Here is a 24,994-nt window from a genome sequence, read left to right as displayed (position 1 = left end):
AGGCGCCCCCTAGACTGTTGTTCTTGGTTTTTTTGAAAGACAAAATGGTTAAAAAGACATTCCATAATAAAAATAAACTTTTGTGGTTGTTTACCTGTCTTTAGAAAATATATACAATGGAATATTACATGGCAATGAGAAAGAATGAAATCTGGCCATTTGTAGCAAAGTGGATGGACCTCGAGGGTGTTATGCTATGTTTTCACTCATAGGTCTAACAGGAGAAACCTAATGGAGGACCATGGGAAGTGGAAGGGGGAAAGAGAGTTGGGGAGAGAGAGGGACGCAAAACCTGAGAGACTATTGAATACTGAAAACAAACCGAGGGAGGGGAGGGAGAGGGGGAAGGGAAGTGGTGGTGATGGAGGAGGGCACTTGTGGGGAAGAGCACTGGGTGTTGTATGGAAACCAATTTGACAATAAACTATTAAAAATATAAAAAAATAAAAAATATTAACAATTAACTTATTTTTAATTAATTATCTGCCAAAAATGTTTTTTATTTCTTAATGAGTTTTTATGTTATGGTTTTTGTTTGTTTCTGTTTTGGGTTCTGTTTAGGTTGTGGTTTCTGTGGCCGGACGATACCCTGAAGAATAAGAGGTGTAGGAACAAATGTGGTTGTCTCGGTGGCTGCAGATTCTTTGGTGGCACAGTAACTGGCCTAGATTTCTTCAGACTTGAAGAGTTGACACCTTCCAGTAGTTCTGCATTTTCAAGCACAAGTGCAGAATCTGATATGTATTATGGACAGTCTCTGCTACAGCCTGGAGAGTGGATTATTACTAAAGAAATTCCCAAAATCGTAGATGGTAATGTGTTGTCACTTATGCTAGTCTTTTATTATCTTTATCCTTACATCATTCTGAGATAAGCCTAGAGTTACTTTGTTCAACTGAATTTTTTGAGTAGTCTTATAGGAAGAATTCAGTATAATCTGCCTTTGTTTTACAGGTGGTTTAACTAAAGCCAGATAAGACTAATGAGTTTTTTATAGTTACACAAAAAAGTAGGCCTACTCTTCAGATCGCCCATTGTTGGTATTGGTGATCTTCCTAGCCAAGTGTATTCTGAGTATTACATATCATTTCCTAGAAGTCAGCTTTCAGAGATACCCTCAGGAATAGCTGTACTCCAAGGTAACAGTTGTTTTACCAAGTTTACTTTTATAGGAAAACTTATCAGTAGTAGTCTTTATACTATTGGGCTTTATTCATGTTACCAACTACTTTTGCAAAATACTCGTATTATCAGTAAAAATTAAGCATGTTAAGAAGAGAAATATGGCCTTTCCTTAGAACTGATAGGATAACTTTGTAAATCTACAAGTTTGGCATGAGCAGTAAATGGTGGCTTTAAGTACATTAGGTTTAGATTTATCTAGTATCTTTTCTAGATAAGATTTCAGAAATGAATTTTCCTTTGGGTTTTTTGTGTGTTCTTACAATTAAGTGCAGCATTTACTGCTTAAGTTGCCATGCTGTAGAGAAGTGAAATTTAGAAAAGCCTTGATATTTTACTAATATTAGCCTTTTCCTCTTGATCTATTCAGAAACATTGACAGCACTGCCTTTGGTCTGTAGACCAAAAGGGAAGGAAGAAGTAGTTTTAACTTTAAAAGCTTATTGATTTCCCATGCATAAGGAACTCTTAGAGGAAAGAGCTGAGCTACATGTGCCAAACTCTTGTTTTAATGATATTTCTCGAAATAATTAATACATCAGTATATACGTCTTATTTAATGTCTGCCGTTTTACCTAGAATAACAGTACATTATTGTATAAAATCTCCAAACATCAAAACTTCTTGACATTTAAAGGATAGAAAAGATGCTAAATAAAATCTATCATTTTTCTTATTACTTTCTTACATTTGAATAGTGTTTGTTTTTAAAGGTTTTCACAGGCATTTTCTCATTTAATCTTTAAGATACCGTGTGAGTTCTATATTTTTCGTGTTTACAGTGAGGAAAGTAAGGCTCATCACTGAGACTGAGTTGCATGAACTCACATAGCCAAGCAAATGGCTAAGCAGAAACTAGAATCCGGGCCATCAAAGCCACTTCAGTGTTATTTCTGCCACACTACAGCTGGCACTAATTTCAACACTGCTTGATTTTCTAATCTGCAGATCAAAATTTAACCATCACAGAGTGAAGGAAGAAAATCTACGGGGAATTTACACATAGTGTAAAAGAGGGAAGAGAACAAATTCTCCAGCTGAACAAAGCAAAGCTCGTTATAACTCTTATAATGTATAATAGGGGTTTTCTGTATCTCCTGTCAATTCTGTCAGGAGTGATCTATAATTCACAAATTGCTATAAGTTTGCTATAGATTTAATCCCTATGTAAGTATGTGACTTTTCTGATTGTTGTCATTTCCAGGAGCCAAGTACCGATGTGCAGTGTTAGGATAGAATCAAGGAGGGACATGGTAGAACTCAGGATTTCCTCGAGAAGGTCAATGAACATTAGTTTCCTACCACTTACAAGTGAATTAAATTTAGTTTTCTTTTGATTTTTAATGCTATGATTTTTTCATTTGTGTTAATAGAAGCAAATAATATTACCTACATTGTAAGTTCTAAAATCTTCCGACACCTTAAATTCCATCTAGGACTGCATTCTGCTTGGAGAGAAGTTTTCTCCTACTAGCAGATTGCTCTTTGTTAGGTAACACGGGGATGGCTAGAGGAGAAAAGAAACTGATTTTGTTGGATCTAAACAGCTGTAGAACTCTCCTTTCAATCCCCTTTTCTCCCATTTACATAGCACTTCACAGGACTCTTATAAATGGCTGAGGAAATATTCCACATTAAAGAATACATGACGATTGAATGCAATAATATATAATCCTAGATTGAATCTTTCATTGGAAGTGGTAGAGGTGCTTTAAAGGACATCATTGGGTCAATTGAGAAAATTGGAAAGAAAATGGCAGATTAGATAACAGTATTATATAAATACTAAATTTATTAAGTTGATAATTATACAGTGGTTATGTATTATTCTTAGGAAATAAACATTTAAAACATTTTTTAATGTTTTTTATTTATTTTTGAGAGACAGAGAGAGACAGCGTGAGCAGGGGAGGGTCAGAGAGAGAGGGAGATACAGAATCTGAGGCAGGCTCCAGGCTCTGAGCTAGCGGTCAGCACGGAGCCTGACACGGGGCTCGAACCCACGAATTGTGAGATCATGACCTGAGCTGAAGCCAGAGGCTTAACCGACTGAGCCACCCAGGCACCCCAGGAAATAAACATTTAACTATCTAGGGTGAAAGGCCACAATGTCTACAAATGACTTTCAGCTCAAAAAACATTTTGTATATATTACACATAATAGAGTAAATGGGGCAAAATGTTTAAAATAGGTAATTCCAAGTAAAAAATTTATAGTGGTTTTGTATTATTCTCTAAAGTTTCTGTAAGTTTGAAATTTTTCAAATAAAAGTTAAAAAAAAAAAGAGGAAGAAGAATTTCAATGTCAATGGACTCTGGATCCATACCTAATGTAGGTATCTTTCTATACTGGTTAGCAGAAATTGAATACTTCTGCTTTTAAAAATGATATTTATAAAAATAGGGAATTGGATTAAGTGCTCACAGTTTTCATAAATTGCTTTTGAAATTATTATTCATATAACCTGCTTTTTTGTTTGTTCAGGTAATGTGAATGGCATGAAGAGGAAAGAATGGGAAAACAAATCAGTGGGAATAGAAGTAGAAAGAAAAACTCAGCACCTTAGTCTTCAAGTACCATTACGATCTCATAGCTCATCCTCTTCCTCAGAAGAGAATAGTAGTTCTAGTGCTGCACAGCCTTTATTGGCTGGAGAAAAAGAAAGCCCCTCTTCTGTTGCTGATGACCATTTGGTTCAAAAAGAATTCTTGCATAGTGCGAAAAGAGATGATGGCCAAGTAAGGTCAGTCAATATTCAATTAATTTAGGAACATGATCATAATAAGATTGTAGTTACCAAAATTTTGGCAGGAAAAACATTTTTCCTCTCAATTTATCTACTATAGAAACTTTTCTCCTCCTGATCATATTTTTAAATGTCAGTTTGCTGTTGTCTCTCCCAATTACAAAATTAATATATACATATGCATTCCAGAAATAGGAAAATATGGAAAAGTATAATGAAAACAAATATTTCTTGTCATCCCATAAAAATGAAATTTCAGATTTTCCTCCACCCTCCTTGACTCTTCCTTCTTAGTCCCTATTTCCATGTCCTCCATTTTTCTCCCTCCATTTCTTCTTTCTCTTCCTCTTATAACCTGCCATTGGTTAGATGCTAGCCCTCAGTACTCTGTTCTGTACCTTTATGTCTCCTCACTCTGTACTGTTTCCCTGGACAGTCTCAATAATGGTTTGGCTTTACTTATGATGATTAAATGTAAAATTCTGGCCAAAACTTTCCTCTGTATAGCCCAGCTACTATTTTTTTTTTTGATGTTTCTACGTGGATGTTTCATGGAGACCTCAGACTCAACTTATAAAAAAATGAACTAGTACCTCTTCAATCCCTCTCATGTAATCAAAGATCCTGGTATGTTTTGTTGGACATACTTTTAAAGGATGTATAAAAAAAGTTGTAAATATATTAGTGTCCACGAAATATAGATTGAAGATTATACTTTGGGTTTCTTCAAGTTTGTATTGTGCTGTAAGCTGCCTCAATTTTTTTCAGAACCACATGAGGTATGAACACATATTGTGCTGTTGTGCTACTTTGTATAGGTAATTTTATTGTAAAATTTTAGGTTTTCCTTTATTTATAAGAGAAATGATTAAAGTTACTAAAAGGGTTTTCTGAGTGCTTCTCTTTATACTTATATGATATACACTAAATGGTAATAGCTTTGCTTTCTGCTTTAGTATTCCTACAGAGATATCAGGAAATAGCCCCGTGTCTCCTAATACTCAGGAAAAGTCAGTAGGGCAATCTCCTCTGAGATCTCCCTTGAAACGACAAGCCTCTGTATGTTCTACTCGACTTGGAAGTACCAAGAGCCTTACTGCTGCTTTTTATGGGGACAAGCAGCCTGTTACAGTTGGAGTCCAGTTTAGTAGTGATGTCTCCCGAAGTGATGAGAATGTGCTAGACTCACCAAAGCAGAGAAGGAGTTTTGGTTCATTTCCATACACACCGTCAGCAGACTCCAATTCATTTCATCAGTATCGATCAATGGATTCCAGTATGTCAATGGCTGATAGTGAAGCCTATTTTTCTGCAGCTGAAGAATTTGAGCCTATTAGCAGTGATGAAGGCCCGGGAACTTATCCAGGTAGAAAAAAAAAGAAAAAGCAAACACAGCAGATTGACTACAGTAGAGGCTCCATATATCACAGTGTGGAAGGGCCACTTACTGGCCATGGAGAAGGCATCCAGGATCCCCGAGCTCTGCCATTCAAAACTCATCCTTCCCAGGCTTCATTTGTTTCTGCGTTAGGTGGAGAAGATGACGTTATAGAGCATCCATATGTTGTAGAAGTTGAGAAGACAGCAGAGAGTGAGCAGATTACTTCTCAACAACCTGTGATGAATTGTTATCAGACTTACCTTACTCAGTTCCAGGTAATTAATTGGTCAGTGAAGCATCCTACTAACAAAAGAACTTCGAAGTCCTCATTGCATCGTCCCCTCGATCTGGACACTCCAACCAGTGAAGAAAGTTCCTCATCATTTGAACAGCTTTCTGTTCCAACTTTTAAGGTACAAACCAAGCCATTAGTCCACTGATATGTTTAGTTAGATAAATCAGTTTTTAAGATGTTTCCAAAATTATTCTGTCTGTCATTTTAACTACCTCTCTGAAGGATAGAATTTCTGAAATCATGGCTTCATGTGTGACAATAAATCTCAGGGTTATCGATGAGTATTATAAGTTTAAGCGTATCAAACTCAGGAATAGTTTCAGACTTGATTGTCACAATGTTAATATATGGTGTCTCTCTACATTATGCTCTAAGATTAGGATCAAGTCTCTGTGATTCAAATTTTCATGTGTCTTGAAAATAAAATTTTGTAATTGCTTTTAATATCTGGTGTTCTTTCTACTCAATCTGTAACTGCTTCTTAAAAAAACCTCCAGTTGCTTCTATGCAAATCCAATTTGATGCACTTGGCATATGAGACCTTCTAGTTTAGCAACAATTGGTTATTGTCCATTCCTGCAATGTATTCTGTAAATAGCTTTTTAAAGGAAAACTAAATGCACATCAAAATAAATTTAGTGTAATAGCCAATATGAAAACTACTTTTATAAAATTATACATTTATAAGAGATTTTTAAAAATGATTTTAAAGACCAAAATTAAGCATGTAAAACCTTATGAAACTGATTAACAGTGTTTCGGAATCTTATGTGGTGTTTACTTACATAAATACATACACTTATTTAAAGTGTCTAAATGTTAATTTATTCATTCTTAATTCAGATATTTATTATATACTACTGTGTGCCAGGCATCTGATGTACAGTGATGAGGAAGACAGACATAGGACTTATAGTTTAGGTGTGGGAGCCAGACAGTTAATAGATAAACAGATATATGATCACAAATTGAGAAGAGTCTGATGAAGATAATCAAAAAGAGAATAATGAGGGGTGGGGCTACCTATATTGTATTGACCTGAAAGATCTATCTGAGGAGGTAATATTTACATTGAAACTTAAAGTATGAGAAGGAATTGATGATGGGAAGACCTAGCACAGGCATGAGCCTTGCTAAAATTCTAAAGTGGGAAAGATGTCAGTGCACATGAGACAGTACGTTAGCAGGGAGAATGCTCATTTTCAGGCTAGAGACCTAAACAAAGGACAGATCATTAAGGACTTAGAGACCAGTTTCAGTAGTTACAATTTCATTGGGAAACTTGTGAAAGCTTTAAGGAAATGTGATCTTATGTACTTTAGCTACTAAGTAGATTGAATTGACATTAAGCAGGAGAACAAGTGGGGTAATCACTTATGCTATTTCAGCAGTCTGTGCAAGAGATGACAGAGCTGTACTTAAGTAATTCTGGAAATGTGATAAATGGACTTGAAATACTTCTGTATGCATTTGAGCATTTTGTGTTGAAGGAAGAAGAAACATTAGTAACTGTCAAAAAGTTTTGGTGCTAAGGTTGTGCCATTGCTTGCCCAAGATAAACAACCCATGTTAAGATTTCAAAATGTTCTCTTTATTCCATGTGAAAATATGTTGGTATATGAATTTTCCAGTATAAAAAACTCAATGGTACTTCCAGTACAGAATAGTAACTAAGAGGTTAGAATTATTTTAGTATTTGCATAAATCTTTCTGGTTTGGTTAGGCACTCAAATCTCTGTAGTAAAGGGGCACCTGGGTGGCTCAGTTGGTTGAGTGTCTGACTTTGGCTCAGGTCATGATCTCACAGTTTGTGAGTTCCAGCCCTGCATCAGACTTTATGCTGACATCTCAACGCCTGGAGCCTGCTTCAGATTCTGTATCTTCTTTCTCTCTGCCCCTCCACTGCTCTCACACTCTCTCTATCTCTGTCTCAAAAATAAATAAACATCAAATAATAATTGAAAAATCTCTAGAGTAAATAAGTCAAGGAAGTAATTCATGTCTTTAGATAATTTCCAAATAGAATGTAGGTGGTAAGAAAGTCATTTTTCTCAGTTAAATCTGAGTAACTGACTAGCATTGAAAAGAGTTCAATTTGGTTTGAATAACTAAGTACATTATTAATTTTATTTGTTATCTGTTATCTACAATCTAGTTTTTCTTGTAACTTAATGTTTCTCTGGGATTCTTTCTCACTTAAAAGTTGATTGTGCTAGGAGAAGTGTCTAATATTAGTTTAAGAAAAGCTCAGAAAAGGAACAACATTTGAAGCTTTAGTTGTGTAGCCTTTTACTCTCATTGTTGAATCCTCACAGCCCTGCCTGGTCATTTGTCTGAATAATCAGAAATGAAAGTGCCAGTTGCATATTTTATATGATTTTCTCAATTTGTCAATAAGTATTTTTATTGTACATATGGAAAACATATTAACAAGGTAATCTGGATATTCACATATACCAGTTGATAGCATAAAGTTAGAGAACAGTTAATATTAAAATTCTAGACTGTAAGTAACGTTTTATATTATTTTAGATTATCAAACAGGGGCTCACAGCTAATTCTTTACTAGACAGAGGAATGCAGCTTTCAGGATCAACTTCGAAGTAAGTAGAAATTACATACTTTTGAAGTTTAAAGTCAGTCTTTCTTGATACATGGGGTTTATTCTGAGGAATAACCATTCTTTACCTACTTGGATGCAAAGTTTATTACTTATTTATTAATTTTTAAAATTTCCCCCATAATTCTTTGACTCATTGGCTTATTTAGAAATGCAGTGCTTGATTTCCACATCTTCAAGAATTTTAAAGGTAGCATTTTGCTTTTAATTTCTAATTTTCTTTGTAGTCACATAATATATTCCTTGTTATTTTGGTCTTTATATTTGTTGAGACTTGTTTCGTGCCCCAGCTACTATTCTGTATTGGTGAGTGTTCCACAAGAAGTGGAAAGGAAAGTGTTTTCTGTGGTTGTTGGGTGGAGTCATATTCTGCACACGGCAGAGTGGCGGATGGTATTGTCAGATCTTCTGTAAGCTTACTCGTTTGTTGTTCATTTCCATCAATAGCTGGGAAAGTAGATAACCTTAACTACAGTTGTCAATTTATCTATTTCTCCCTTCAGTGCTATCAGTTTTTTAAATGTATTTTGAAACTCTTAGTAGATTTAACACATTGTTATGTCTGTTCATTTCTTTTATCATTACAAAATATCCTCTTTAACTCATGTAGGAATTATTTTTTTAAGTCCACTTTGATATTAAGCTGGCCACCTCAGCTTTCTTATGCTTAGTGATACATATGCATTAGTGGAGTATCTTTTTCCATTATTCTTATTATTTTTACTTTCCATATGTCTATGGTATTTATACTTAAATTGCACTTCTTATAAACAATAAATAATTGGCCTTGGATTTTATTTTATTTTATTATTTGTTTTTCAGCTGATTTATTCATTCTTACAAATAACATTTCATTAGCCATCATGTGCCAGGGATTATCCAGGGCCTTAGGAAAAATGAAAGAAAAAGAAGATTAATTCTAGAACTTTAAAAAAAATTTTTTATTTCTGAATTAATTACCACAAATAATTCAACTCTGTTGTCTCTCATGGCTTTGCCAACATTTATAAGCAGCCTGTAGCATTTCTGTTAGACATACTATTTATACATACCATAACTTGGCATATCAAAATTGAGAAATAACAAGAATTAGGTATTGTAGTTTTCATATGTTAGAAAAGCCCCATCGAGTAATTATATCAACATTTTTTTTTCTTGCTTGATATATTAACCATCTTATATCAGTTTTCATTTTTGTACCTCACCTGTCCTATCTCTGAAAAGCATTTGGGACATAAAATAGCTAGTCCAATTCTGTGAAGTGTTTAGTTGAAATAAATGTACATTTGAGTGATTATTCATCTTAAGGAAACTCTAAGTTCTGTTCTTTCTCATGATCTTTTAAATATGTATTTTCCTTGCTAAACTGTATAGTACGCCATATACTCCTCTGGAAAAGAAAACTGTTGATAACACGGATGATGAAACATTAACAGAAGAGTGGACCCTGGATCAGCCAGTCTCTCAGACCAGGACCACAGCCATAGTTGAAGTAAAAGGGACTGTTGATATTGTTCTGACTCCCCTGGTGGCTGAAGCTTTGGACAGGTATTATTTTTGTTTACAAATATAACTATTTTATAAGATGGTAAGTGTATGTGATATGCATTTATAAAGAAGAATATATTTATAAAGAAGACTGTTGACGATAGCTATTTTGATTGAAAAAAGATGAAAATACATTTAAAAAGGTTTATGTTATCATTAGTTACTTTTTCAGCATAATTATATTACAATATTATAATACTTATATTGCATTGTATTTTCTGTTTTTTACTTTGGGATGATGAGCATCAAATGATAACACCCAATAACTAATTGTTATGTTTGATATTCTTAGTCCTATCTATTCAATGAAGGGAGAAAGGGGAAATAATAGATTTCTCTGTCCTGTAAGAAGCTTGAAGCCCAGCAACAGAGACAAAACTAACATGAATAAAATCTAGAATGGAACATGGTGGACCAATTTAGACAAACCAGACCGAAGTATTAAGTCACATTTCAGTTTTTCATTTACTGTTTTTCTTCCCTCAGGTATATTGAAGCAATGGTTCATTGTGCTAGTACCCGCCATCCAGCTGCAATTGTCGATGATCTCCATGCCAAAGTCCTCAGGGAAGCTGTCCAAAGTAGCAAGACTACCTTCTCAGAAAATGTAAGAACATTTTTATTCAGTGAGTGTAGCCAATCAAGTTCTCTTCATGTGTATATGCTATCTAAACTTGAAAAAAGTTATACATTAAAATTTTATTAGTCATTTAAATTGGAATACATAGACATATCTTTTTTTTGTTGTTGTTCATTTATTTATTTTGAGAGAGAGAACGAGGGAGGGTCACAGACAGAGAGGGAGAGAGAAAATCTCAAGCACTTTACACACCCATGATATCATGACCTGAGCTGAAATCAAGAGTTGGTCACTTAACCGACTGAGTCACCCAGGTGTCCCAAGATTATTTTTGTTCACTTCAGGGAATCAAATCATCATCTCCTGGTGTGTGATATTCTACTTATGTTGTAGTTCTAGCCACTGAGCCTGTTTCTTAGGATTCATATGCTTATTCTCCATTTGACTTTCAAATTTATCTGGGTCATATTTGGGCTAGAGACTAGAGGCAAGATAAAGCAAGGCTGATTATTTTTAATAATTCAGTTATTCAAAACATTTCATGTGATAGGTAGTTAGGGTAGGAATACACATCAAAAGAAATTTGAAAATATTCCCAGCCTATAAGGAGCCAATTACCAAAAACCAAATCTGCTCTTAAATTAATGCCTTTTACTGATTCTAAAATAATGCCAATTGCCATTTTTTTTCTGGCCATTTCTCTATTTGCTATTTTCACTTTATTTTATATCACTTCTCTCTGCCCTGAAGCTGCCAGTACTGTTGCTAGCTTTTCTAAAGTTCGGACTTTAAGAGTGTGGCTGCTAAATTGGGTGGCAGCTGGCGTACAGATGATATAAAGGAGTACAGTGAATAAGCAAGTTGCCATTGTGAATGATGTGGAATTTATGAGAGTTCTCTGAAAAAATAATTCTACTTTAATCTCTTTAGCTATCGTCCAAACAAGATGTTAGAGGAACAAAAACTGAACATACTACCATAGGAACTACTAACCAAGGACAAGCACAGACAAATCTTATAATGAAGCAAGATAATGTAACAATTAAAGGTCTTCAGGCTAATGTTAGCATACCAAAGGTAACAATTTAATATTTTAAAAAGTTTTCCAGAAAGAAGAAAGCATTTTGGTGGGTTTTATCCTTTGTATTTACTAAGCTGAATGGTGATAGAATAGATTAAATAAAAAATATATATTTTATTTTTTGATGATCTAATGTAAAAATATACTTTAATCAGAATATTGGGTAGTATTTATAAAATATTCCACATCCAATAAGAATTGAGTGTGGTTACTTTATAAGAGTCTGTCAGACATATAGATACACCATTCTTCACAGTAGTTTTTCATTTTCTTGTATATCTTATGTTTAAGTGATAATTTTTCACTTTTTAAATCTAAAATTTATGACATTTTGTGTTAGGTAAACTTATGTTTGTTACAAGCCTCTGTGGAAGAATCTCCAAGTACAGCTCCTAATAAAAGCGTGACTCATGTTTCTTTAGTAGCATTGTGTTTTGACAGAATTGCTACACAAGTTCGTATGAACAGGTAAGAAAGATTTTATTAATTTGAGCCATAATTTTCTTATTGATGTAAAAGCAAGCAATAATCATCATTTTAATACATTTCTGAAAACTGATGCTAATACTCAAAATTGGTATTGGAATTTGAAATATAACTTTACAGATTAGCAAAGCAGGTTTTTAAAAGTGTGTACTGTTTTTACTCATACTATTTTTCAGTAAACACTGAAGAACTTAATATAGGTTTAATTAAAACAGTGGAATTAAAAAAAGATTTATTAAATGTTTTTACTGAACTATATTATTTACATGTTAACTTTAACTTTAATTATTAACATGGTTTTTTTTTTCTTTTTCCATAAAGAGGTGTGGTTGAAGAGACTTCAAACAATGCAGAACCTGGTAGAACATCAAATTTTGATAGGTATGTCCATGCCACTAAGATGCAGCCTCAGTCATCTGGATCTCTCAGATCAAATGCTGGAGCAGAAAAAGGCAAAGAAATTGCAGCCAAGTTAAATATTCATCGAGTTCATGGACAACTTAGGGGTCTCGATACCACAGGTAAGATTCTACAACAGATATTTTTCTTTGACAGGTATAAACCTAAGAAGGCTTTGCAAAAGGAAACATGATTTTCAAAAATGTTGCTACAGTTTGAGTATTTTATAAGTGGCTTAGTTGGTTAAGTGTCCCATTCTTGGTTTCAGCTCAGGTCATGATCTGACAGTTTGTGAGTTCAGGCCCCGCATCAGGCTCCATGCTGACAATGCAAAGCTTGCTTGGGATTCTCTATCTCCTTCTCTCTCTGCCTCTCCCCCACTCCCCTCTCTCTGTCCCTCTCCCAAAAAATAAATAAATAAAAGTAAAAAATTATCTTAAATACAAAAAGAAATTAATTGCAATATCAGAAACAGTCAAAATCTGTAAAACACAGTAGCAATAAGAACAATGGCTGTGTCTCTTAAAGTCCCTATAGAGGTGAAAGAGAAAACTAGAGATGTCACATACCCTTTGAATATTTTTCACCTAATTCAGTGCATAAGCTCATGTAAAGGCTTCAGTAATCTCAGATTGTCAGAGATTCAATCTAGAAAAAATTGAGTTAGTCTTACTTAAGATGATTGCTATACTAAAATCTACACAGAGGGCAGGTGACCAATCCTGAATGAACAAATTATTACCTTGAGTTTGCTCATTGTAATCTGTAGGCTCTGAAGGTTCCATGATTCTTGTTTGTATCCTGGGTCTGTGTAACTGCTCTGGCTTTCTCAAAGCTTACTTCACCTGTGTAAGAGGGCAAAGCACTTTACCTGAGGATTCCAATTAGCAATAATCGTGCCTCGGATAAACCTCATTGGCTACAATACTGCCACTGCGAAAGCTTTTACCTGAGGATCCCAAATAAAGAGACTTTTCATGACTGCTGAGATCTCTTGTCCTAGAGCTGGTACAAAATACAGCGGCTGAAATATAAAGAGACTTAGCTCTGTAGGTTACAATGGTATAATCAGTTTGCTCTTGGGTGTTTTAGAGACTAAGAAGTAACTAAATAGAATTTTGAAAAGCACACTATGTAGGAAAAAGTCATTAAAGACAAAACATAGTGTAAAAAAGTATATGTAAAAAACAATGTTAAAACTGTAATTGTTTTTATTCATATGTGTATAAAATAATCTGTGAAAGGATTCTCCATAATCTAGTGACATTTATTACCTATAGGGAGGAGAGGTGGATGTCTGGGTGTGCTATCGGAGGCTTTTCATGGTACACCCTTTCACACGGTTTGCATCTTTGATCTATGCAAGTAATTACCTAATAAAAAACTTTCAGTAAAATTCAAGTTAAATTCTCACCTTGTACATCAGAATAAGGACATGGAATTAAAGGCAAATATAAAAATAAATAATGGAAAAACACAGAAGAATGTAAGTGAATATTTAGTCTCTGATCAGGGAAGACTTTCTAATCATAAGGGCAAAATATAGTATTTTCATATCATGGGATATTGTATAGCAATTAAAATAATATCTTTGAAGAATTTTTAATGCACTCAGGAAATTATCATGGTTTACTGTTACTTGAAATGTGAGAATCAAAGCTGGTTTGTTTGTAAAATAATCTCCAAAATGCTAGAAAAAAATTTAATTCAAATGTTAACAAGTTTATCTCTGGATGGTACATTTACATTTTTTAACCTTTTTCTTCCTTCCTTCCTTCCTTCCTTCCTTCCTTCCTTCCTTCCTTTGCTTTTCTCTCTTAGCTGTAATCACAGGAAGAAATGAAAAAAAGTAAAATAAAAGGCTTTGCCAGGCATGCAGAATGTTAGTTTCCATGTTATGTATCATAAGCAGTGGAATTATTATGGCAGTGTCTGTTATGAATTGTAATTATATAAAATGTATTACCATAAAGCAATCTTTTAGTAAAAGCTGTAATTTTCGTATTTTCTAATGTTTTTCCTAAAATTGGGTAATTAATTAAAATAATTTTTTTGTAACATGATGAGAAAGTATTTAAAAATAGTTTACCACGAAACTGAATTATTCAGAAGCTTTTTAACTTTAGATTTTTACAGTACCCTATAGTCTTCCAGAAATGAATTCATTCTGTGTCTGAGCAACTATTTGTTAATTATGGAATCTTTTATTCTCCCTTTTACTTCAGTGAGATTCTGGCACTTTTTAAGTATTAGGCGTTATTTTAGAAGTTGGTTTGTTCACTTATTTACCTTTTTGACAGAATATTAAGATATCTTTTTAAGATATGCCACATTTTTTTTTAAAAAAATACAAACCGGGGCTTCTGAGTGGCTCAGTCGGTTGAGTGGCTTCGGCTCAAGTCACGATCTCCTGGTTTGTGGGTTTGAGCCCTTCGTCGGGCTCTGTGCTGACAGCTCAGAGCCTGGAGCCTGCTTCTGATTCTGTGTCTTCCTCTCTGCCCCTCCCCTTTTCATGTTCTCTCTCTCTCTCTCTCTCTCTCTCTCTCAAGAATAAATAAACATTTCAAAAAATTTTTTTTAAATTTTAAAAATACAAACCTGTCTAAAAATGGTTGTTTTATTCTCTTTTGATAATAGATATTGGCACCTGTGCCATAACTGCTATTCCATTTGAGAAATCCAAAGTTTTATTTACTCTTGAAGAGTTGGATGAGTTTACTTTTGTGGATGAAACTGATCAGCAAGCTGTTCCAGAGGTGACTCGAATAGGTCCCAGCCAAGAAAAATGGGGTTGGATAATGTTTGAATGCGGACTTGAAAATTTAACCATAAAAGGTTAGCATTTTTTAAAAAAAATTCTGCTTAAATGAGACACAGATTGCCCTCACGTAGCTGCAGTGTTTTGAATGATTGTGACTTTTAATAACCTGAATCAGCATATTTAAGCAGAAAGTGTGGTACAGGGGACTACTTACCAGAGTGGATGCCCCATCCGAATTGCGTAAGTGGAGCTTTCCCTTCATTGTGTGACTCAGAACTAACAGAGCATTTAGATGTACAGAACATCGGTGGTTGAACAGAAAAATCTATGGTTCAGGGAAAAATTTTTGAGTAAAATATAAAGCAACCCAGCTTTTGAAAGTTTATGTCTTTGGAAACTGGATTTTTGATAAGTAGAGATTTTCAGGATGAAAATACTGTAAATCTTTTATTCAGTGAGACAGACTGACTTACAATTATATGTTTTCTTTTATATTATTGAATAATATGTAAAAAATGGAAATCTGAGTTGTATATAAGACTTTTAGGTTTAGTAATATATGATCGTAATTGTATTATGCCTACAATTTATCTGATAATCTAATCTTGTATGACTTTTATGGATAAGGGCAAGTTTTGATGAGAAACAATATCTTCTTTTATTTTTTATTTTTATCTTTATGGATACTGTAGAGTACAGCATTGATACACCTACCATTTCTAATATATTCTTTCATTTTTAAAGGAGGAAGACAATCTGGTGCTATTTTATATAATACATTTGGAATTATGGGTAAAGCTAATGTCACAGAAAGAGGTGGAGTGCTGACATCCAATAATTCTTCTGATTCTCCAACTGGCAGTGGCTATAATACTGATGTCTCTGATGATAATCTTCCTTGTGATCGAATAAGTCCTTCTTCAGACTTAAATGGGAATTCTGTTTCAGATGAACAAGTTGGTGAATTTTTAATAATAATAGTGCTTTGAAAAAAATGACACAAAACTACATTCCCAGTTCAGAGTTGATTTCTGGAGTATATTTGCTTGTCTTTCCATATTTTGGATTTTGCTTAAATAATAGTCAAGCTATTTTGGTGATTATGCTACTACTAGAGTATAAGTTCTGAAATGTAGGTACTATGCCATAGATCTATTTGTATCTGCCATAGTACTTTGCTTTATACCTTGCTCATATTAGACACTTAATAATTGTTGAATTAACAAATTAATAGAATATCAGAAAATTAGTCATTGTTTTTATACGTAATTCATTTATTGTTTTTATTACGGTAGAATGTCACAATGAATAACAACAACAATAACAAAAATATTCAAAATTCTAGATTATTCAAGAGTTGTAACACTGATTGTTACACGTTATTTCATCTTGGAAGTTTCTTCACCTATATAGTGTTGTAATGATATTGACCTTTTCATTTATTAAAAAATAATACATATGAAATGTTTGTAACTCAGTGTCTGGCACAAGTAAGAACTTGATAGTTTTTTTAAACACATATATACATACACTTCTAATCATTTGAAAATTAGGTCAGTTGAAGAGGAAAGAAACCACCTTTTAATTAAGAAATGTTGTGGCTATCCAGTATCTCCATTGACATAATCACCTCTGAATCCAGGGTTCCTGGAAATTTAGTTTTGACACATTTATTTTGTTTTGATGCATAGTTCAGGAGTTTAATCACAGTTTTCTTATGAGGTGTTTGGAAGTATTTGAGCAGTGGTTGGGGATTAGCATTTTAATTCCGGAAATTAAAAAATGCAGTAGATACTCACTGGACAAAAGAACTGGGAAGAACCAGCTGTTCTTTCTTTATCCTCCAATCCTATTAATATTCTTGTTAGAAACTCAGATATCTTGCTTGATCTCTCTGATCCTACTCTCCTTGCTGAATGTCTCTAAATTTTGTAACATTGCTTACTTTGGCTTCTCTGACTTTTGCTGGTCCATGTCCTTATTCATTGCTTTGTTCTTAAACATGTTCACCCCATGTTCTCTTCTTGGCTACTTTTCTTTTTTTTTTTTTTTTTTGCTGTTTGTTCACTCCCTGATTTATTTCATTTCCTAGTCCTGCTCCATAATTTGATGACACTGCTCTTTCCTATCGGTTATGCTTTTAGCACTAACCCTTCATATGAGCTCCAGAATTACATGCAGTGGCTTTTTAGCTGTCATCATATATACATACCACAGGTGCCCCAAATTCAGTTAACCTAAGTCTGTTTATTTTTGCTTTGCTTCTCATACTATTATAGTTAGTTGCTTATTATCTACAAGCTTCCTTCCCTTTTTAAAATTTGAGTTCTTAAAGACTGTCTTCTGTATCTTTATATACCTTCGTGCCTAGCTCACGACCTTGTCTGAAACCTACAAGTCAGATGTATTTGAGAATTCAGACTTTTTTCCTTTAAGAGAAAGGTAATGCAGTGTGTGGTTTATATGTTACATAAACGCACAGTGGAATCAGACCACACTCTGTCTTCAAGTATTTAAATACTTACGCAGCACAACATTAATAAAAATGCCAAGTGGGACAAATAGCCTCTCACCAGTTCAGATCAAATTTTGATGCCACGTTTACACAGGAATATTTATATTTTTCAGAACATTGTAATTTTAAAATTGCAAGTAAGGAATGTGGACTTCTATTTAGTGCCTGCTAACTTTAAAATTACTATTGCCTATAGTTCACGTTGTTTTGTAGCACTTAGGATTGAAAGCTATTTTGTGGATACTCTAGATTCTTTAATCATCCCACAAGAAAATGCCAGTCTATTTTTCACCTTGACCAGTAATATCTAAAAGTGAATTAGAGCGCTGTAAGTAGACATAACAGGCTGTAGACTTTTTTGTTTCTTTAATATTATTCTTACCTCCTTGCATTCTAAAGAGTGGTGATTATACATTTAAAAACTATTTCATAATACTTATTCAGATTGCTAGCATATAAAATAACTCAGAATTTTTTATTGTAGAGTGTTATTTATTTGAACATGGGCTACACTAGTATTTTTATGGCACTTTATTTGGAAGTTGAAATTATTTTGTTAAAATGGAATGGAAAATAGATTGTGGTAGGAAGCAGAAGACCTTAATTCTGTCACTCATTCTCTTACTTAATATTATATGACCCTTGGCAAGTCACCAAACATTTTCCTCTTTCTTCATGTGGAAAAAATAACACTTAGACATCCCTAAACAAATGTAATTGAACAGAGTGATCATGAGAAACTCTTCAGTTCTAATATCTTTTGATATATCATTGTTACAGTGCAGTGGCTTCTCAGACTATGCTCCTTGGAGCTTCAGGGATCCATAGATATTTCTCAGAATCAGGCCGAGCAAGGTTTATATTACCTGTTTTATATAATGGTGTCATCTGTAGAACTTGATTTGTTAGGAAGATTTTGTGCTTAAAACTTTAACTTTGCACTGGTGATTTTAAGGAGTTATACCTTACTGAATTTTTGGTTTTCGAATTTATGTAGGATGAAGGAGTCGAATCTGACGATTTGAAAAAAGATCTACCTCTAATGCCTCCACCTCCAGATTCATGTAGCATGAAGTTGACCATCAAGGAAATATGGTTTAGTTTTGCAGCTCCCACCAATGTGAGATCTCCCACACATTCGTTTTCTAGGTAAAAAGTTTTTAAAATGTAGTACTATTGCTTGATGTTACTTTATTTTAAATAACATAAAATTCTGTTTCATATTTTTAAAATTATTTTTCTGACATATCTAGCATTAGGGTTGCCCCTTTTCTTACCATCTTTCCTACTTACATGCTTTCTGTAGACCTTATTCTTCTCTTCTTTGACCCTTTTTCTTTTCTAGGGCTTTAGTTTTACATTTATATGTCACCTCACCATGAACTTCTTACTCTTTCACCTCTAATAGGTTTTAATATTTTTCTTTTTTTTTCTGTTACCTGTTTTTGGCGTTTTCTACTTATATGTTCATAATTTATCTGGTAACCAAAAGGAAAAGTAATTTTGTCTAAATAAAATAGCCACTAATGGGATATTGCTTGAAATACAAATTTTGACACTTGTTTTGTAATTTTATTTTACTATTCAAAGGCAGCTGAACCTTTTAAGCACCGCAACTCCAGCTGTTGGTGCATGGCTTGTTCCCATTGATCAACTCAAATCATCCTTAAACAAATTAGAAACTGAGGGCACCTTGAGAATTTGTGCTGTTATGGGATGCATAATGACAGAAGCACTAGAGGTATGTCTTTCAACCGTACAAGGTATCATACAAAATTTATTATTGAACATGGTCCCTTGTTGTTCATCATTGTTGGAAAACATCAAACCACAAGTTCTTGATTACTGGGTATCTTCTATTTGTATTGTCTATTTGTAGTGTAGTGTAGAGTTATATAGTGACATATAACTCTATATCTGTTGTTTTTGCTTTGTTTCAGAATAAAAGTGTACATTTTCCCCTAAGAAGTAAATACAACAGACTTACAAAAGTTGCCCGTTTTCTCCAAGAAAACCCTTCATGTTTGCTGTGCAATATACTACATCACTACCTGCACCAGGCTAATTACTCCATCATTGATGACGCTACAATGGTGAGTTACGGAAGCCACATGTGAAGCCATAGGTTACCTTTAACGAAGCCTCTATTCTTTTGAAGAGCCAGGGTTTGAGATGTGGATGAGAAGTCCAGAGGAGAACTACAGTTAGAAATACAGGCTTATGGACAACACGGGCTCAGATGAATGATTTGGGAGTTGCCAACACGAAGGTGTTAGAAGCTGTGGATATGGATGAGACTTCTCGGGATGATGGTGTATTGAGGGAGAAACTGGTCCAGAATGGATCCCTGAAGAATACCAAAATTAAAGGGGGGCAGCAAGAGGGATAGAGCTACACAGACTGCTCAGGAGAGAAAGGAACTGGTAGGAGAATCAGGAAAACACATCTTAGAAGCCAAAGGTTTAAAGAATTTCAAGCAAAAAGTAATCAGCATCAGATTTCACAGAAATGTTTAATAAAATAGAGGCTAATTAATGGTTGAGGGGAGAATATATAATACAAAATAAAAACAATATATGTCTGCCTCTAGAAAAGCACTACAGAAGATAATTTGTTATCATTAGAGCTTTAAAATTTGAGGCTCTCTCTTCTCTCCAAGCTTTTGGACAATAGAAAATACACGAGAAGTTTAGCCAAATTAGGGATCATTGTATCAGTATTTATTTATGGCCAATCAAGCTTCTGATAACCTCCAATGAGAGAAACTCTAGTAAATGAGGGATTTGAAAAAGGTACTTACACTTGAGACTAGTATAGTGCTTTCTACTCCTACCCTGTGAATTGAAGGCTGGAGGTCCACAGTGAAAGGCTAACTTGCCCATCTAGTCACAGGCAGAGGCATGAAACTGAGAAAATGGCAGGCATTTCTCATGAGTGGATGTTTTGCCAAGATATGCTTTATATGTAAGAGGAAGAAATGCAAGATGGCTCTCATTACTTGAGTCTAAGTATTAAAGGACAGACTGGGGGATCTGGAGTTCTTCAGAAAGCAAATGAGGTGATTTGTGTTGTCTAATAAATATCTCTCTTCAATAAGAGCATTTTTCCTAACACAAGGAATTTTAGCAAAGGGGATGGGGAGGAGTTGGATATTTTCTTCTTAGGCTAAGGCTAAAGTTGGAAAAATAGCCAAATTTTCTTTCTTACAATCATCACCATGTGGAATAAAGTATATTCTAAATTATGTAATTGTTACTGATACTACCTTTAACTTTGGATGCAGTTATAAATTCATCTGTGTCCAGCATTTAATCATAGTAATTTACTTTTTTTTAAATGTTAAAATAGTGATGGTTACCTAATCTTTGAAGGGAGTAATTTCATTTCCTATTTGTTTAATGAATATTCCAGGAAGCTCAAAATACACTTGATTTCCTCAATTGAGCATAAAGTACAGTGGACTGAATGCTTTTTAAGGAGAATCCCAATTTTGCACTTCATGTGTAGCCTCTTATTCACCTGGTAATGTGTTATGACAGAAAGGTACAATGTTGTATTTATAGAATGAGTGAAATGATCTCTTGTAACCTTGAACAAATTATAACACATAAATTCTAGCTTCTTCATCTCTAAATGGGAGTTATGAGGTTTAAGTGAATAAATGTACACAAAGCACTTAAGTAGTAACTTACTGTTACATCATTGTTGCTACAGAGTGATGGACTTCCTGCTTTGGTAACTTTAAAGAAAGGTTTAGTTGCACTGGCAAGGCAGTGGATGAAGTTTATTGTGGTGACGCCAGCCTTTAAAGGAGTTAGTTTACATCGACCAGCTCAGCCCCTGAAACCTCAGTCAGCTGTGGACCACGAACATGAAGATGGACTTGGGCTGGACAATGGAGGTGGTCTTCAAAGTGACACCAGTGCTGACGGAGCAGAATTTGAATTTGATGCAGGTAATCTGTATATATTTTAGTTAGATATTATCCCTTGGTAACATGTATATGTGATATTTAAACAAGATTTAATACCTATTCTTCTCATACTATTCCAAAAAATATGATTGGAAGGAAAACTTCCAGACTCATTCTACTGTCTAGCATTACCTTGATTCCAAAACCAGACAAAGACCCTACTAAAAAGAAGTGCAGGCCAATATCCCTAATGAATCTGGATGCAAAAATTCTCAACAAGATACTAGCAAATTAAATCCAGTAGTACCTTAAAAGAATTACTTAACCATGATCAAGTGGGATTTAATCCTAGGCTTCAGGGGTGATTCAGTATATTCAAATTAATCAACATACACCACATTAATAAAAGAAAGGGAATGAACCATATGACCCTCTCAATGGATTCAGAAAAAGCATTGGACAAAATACAGCATCTATTCTTGATAAAAACCTTCAGTAAAGTAGGTATAGATGGAATATGTCTCAACATCATATAGAGCATATACAAAGACACATAACTAATATCATCCTTAATGAGGAGAAACTGAGAGTGTTTCCTCTAAGGTCAGGAACAAAACAGTGGTGTTTACTCTCACCATTACTATTTAACATAGTACTGGAAATCTTAGCCTCAGTAGTCAGAAACCAAAGGAAATAAAAAGCATCCAAATTAGCTAGGAAGAAGTCAAACTTTCACTATTTTCAGATGACCTGATACTCTATACAGAAAACCCCAAAGACTCAACCAAAATATTGCTAGAACTAATACATGAATTGAGCAAAGTTTCAGGATATAAAATTTATGTCCAGAAATTGGTTGCATTTCTCTACACCAATAATGAAGCTGCAGAAAAATCCAGGGATTGATCCCAAAAGTTGCTCCAGGAACTATAAGATACCTGGGAATAAACCTAACTAAAGATTTAAGAGATCTATACTCTGAGAACTGTGGAACACATATGAAAGAGATTGAAGAGAACACAAAGAAATGGAAAAGCATCCCATGCTCATGGATTACAAGAATAAATATTGTTAAAATGTCCATACTACCCAAAGCAATCTGTACTCTTCATGCAATCCTTATCAAAATACCACCAGCCATTTTTCACAGAACTAGAGCAAACAATCCTAAAATGTGTCTGAAGCCACAAAAGACCCTGAATGGCCAAAGCAATCCTGAAAAAGGAAAGGAGAGTCCAAGGCATCCCAATTCCAGACTTAAAGCTATATTAAAAAGCTGTAGTCATCAAGACCGTATGGTATTGGCACAAAAATAGACACTTAGATAAATGGAACAGAATAGAAAACCAAGAAATGAACCCACAACTATATGGTCAACTAATCTTCAACAAAGCAGGAAAGAATATGCAGTGGGAAAAAGACAGTCTCTTCAACAAATGGGGTTGGGAAAACTGGACATCAACATGCAGAAGAATGAACCGGGACCACTTTCTTATTCTTACATCATATATAAACACAAATTCAAAATACGTGAAAGACCTAAAGGTGAGACAGGAAACCATCAAAATCCTAGAGGAGAAAGCAGGCAGCAATCTAATCTCTTTGACCTTGTCAGGGCATATATAAAGGTGAGTATAGTTATACCACCAGGAACACTGGTGTTGATGTTTTAAGAGAATGTCTGATAACCTGTACCCTACGTATTCTTTTGAACTGTTTCAGCCACAGTCAGTGAACATACAATGCTGCTAGAAGGAACAGCCAACCGGCCACCACCTGGTAGTTCTGGACCTGTAACTGGAGCCGAGATAATGAGGAAACTTTCTAAGACTCATACCCATAGTGACTCTGCATTAAAAATAAAGGTACATTATTATTACTATTTTTGGTTAGAGTAGTCTTCCTGAGAAGATCTAAATTTTTGATAATATCAAATTCAAATGCTAGGTATTTAAATTTAAATGTTTAAATAGTATTTTTATAGTCAAGAATTAATAATTCAATAATAGTAAATATGCTTATGAAATTAACATGATTAGTAATTTAATATACAGTTTGAGGTAGGCTGTTTTATGAATTTATTTACACTGTTTTAAGAAACTTGACCAGTGCTGGGTAAGACATGTACATAGCAGGGGGGTTGGGCACCACCTTGGAGCCTTCGTTTCAATCCTGCCTCTGCCACTTAGTTGCTTTGTTACTGAACAAGTTTACTGTGTGTCCATTTCCTTATCTGTAAGATAGAGATTACAATCATAAAATCATAACTTTTTCCAGAAAGTGTAAGAAATAGCTGTAATATATAAAAAATGCTTAGAGTAATACCTGGCACTTAGTAAGAATTTAAGTTTGTTGTTGACATGTCATGGTTTATTTATTTTTGTTTCCTTTTATGAACAATGAAAATGACAGCTAATATATTAACTTCCTTTCAAAATCTGGTTATAGATTTAAATTTACCCAGAATCTATAAGGTAAATGACTTTTGCTTGTATTAAAATATAAAATTTCTACACAGAAAAAAAATAATGTTTCACAAACAAAATAGACATAGGACAAAGGACTAACTTCCTCATATATAGAGAGATCTTTTTTTAATCATTAAAAAAAAGCAAAACCAAATAGAAAAATGGTTAATGGGCAGTTCACTAGAAATACATATACATATATGAACATATATCCTCTTATAATTAGAGAAATATAAATTAAAATGAGATTTCCATTTCCACCTGTCAGATTGAAAACACTAAAACATTTCAATAGTATATGTTTTTGGTGAACATGAGAAAACAGACACTCTCCTATAGTACTGGCGGGAGTGTAAATTGGCACAACCTCTTTGAAGAATAATTGGGCAATTTGTATCAAAATTTCAAATTTGATCTTCTCTCACCCAATATGTTCATGTCCAGGAATTCATTATAAAAAATGAGTGTTTTAATTATTCAAAGATACATATCCAATAATTTTCTTTACGGTAGTTTATAATAGAAAAATAATAGAAGAAACATAAATGACGAATCATTAGAGGACTAATCAACTCGTGTACACTGATACAGATGTATACCATGGAGACTTAAAAAAATTATTTTAAGAAAATAGAGGTGATCTGTCAGTGGATGTGGAATGGTCACCAGAGTGTCTGTACTAAAGTAAACACAAAATATGGGATAAAACTTATGTATTAAAAAAGGATAGGGGCACCTGGGTGGCTCAGTCGGGTAAGCCTCCGACTTCAGCTCAGGTCAGATCTCACGTTCGTGGGTTCGAGCCCCGCGTCAGGCTCTGTGCTAACAGCTAGCTCAGAGCCTGGAGCCCGCTTCCGGTTCTGTGTCTCCTTCTCTCTCTGCCCCTCCCCCTCTCATGCTCTGTCTCTCTCTGTATCAAAAATAAATAAAACATTAAAAATTTAAAAAAAAGGATAAATATGTGTATGTGCTTATATAGTCATAAGTTATTTAAAAAAGGATATGAAACAGTTAACAT

The 24,994-nt window shown here is 34.2% G+C and overlaps 1 protein-coding gene and 1 pseudogene across 8 annotated transcripts in view; one reads left to right on the top strand and one right to left on the bottom strand.

Moving 5' to 3' along the window:
- The window catches only part of KIAA1109 (KIAA1109 ortholog), a 197,858-nt gene that overhangs the window by 87,087 nt on the left and 85,777 nt on the right, over nt 1–24,994 (top strand). For all 8 annotated transcript variants that reach the window (XM_029941360.1, XM_029941381.1, XM_029941348.1 and 5 more), the window contains 16 exons: nt 562–812; nt 3,668–3,926; nt 4,886–5,723; nt 8,138–8,208; nt 9,600–9,773; nt 10,260–10,380; nt 11,284–11,430; nt 11,775–11,902; nt 12,242–12,441; nt 14,957–15,154; nt 15,825–16,036; nt 18,593–18,744; nt 19,186–19,336; nt 19,536–19,688; nt 21,310–21,550; nt 23,231–23,373. In XM_029941360.1, coding sequence (XP_029797220.1) covers nt 562–812; nt 3,668–3,926; nt 4,886–5,723; nt 8,138–8,208; nt 9,600–9,773; nt 10,260–10,380; nt 11,284–11,430; nt 11,775–11,902; nt 12,242–12,441; nt 14,957–15,154; nt 15,825–16,036; nt 18,593–18,744; nt 19,186–19,336; nt 19,536–19,688; nt 21,310–21,550; nt 23,231–23,373 — 3,439 coding nt within the window. The remainder of the gene's footprint in view (nt 1–561; nt 813–3,667; nt 3,927–4,885; nt 5,724–8,137; nt 8,209–9,599; nt 9,774–10,259; nt 10,381–11,283; nt 11,431–11,774; nt 11,903–12,241; nt 12,442–14,956; nt 15,155–15,824; nt 16,037–18,592; nt 18,745–19,185; nt 19,337–19,535; nt 19,689–21,309; nt 21,551–23,230; nt 23,374–24,994) is intronic.
- On the bottom strand, nt 13,136–13,264 carry LOC115302975 (annotated as a pseudogene).

The sequence above is a fragment of the Suricata suricatta genome, chromosome 1 (assembly GCF_006229205.1).
Source record: "Suricata suricatta isolate VVHF042 chromosome 1, meerkat_22Aug2017_6uvM2_HiC, whole genome shotgun sequence".
NCBI classification, from domain to species: Eukaryota; Metazoa; Chordata; class Mammalia; order Carnivora; family Herpestidae; genus Suricata; species Suricata suricatta.
The sequence above is the reverse complement of the archived record's forward strand: the minus strand, read 5'-3'. Positions and strand labels throughout refer to the sequence as shown.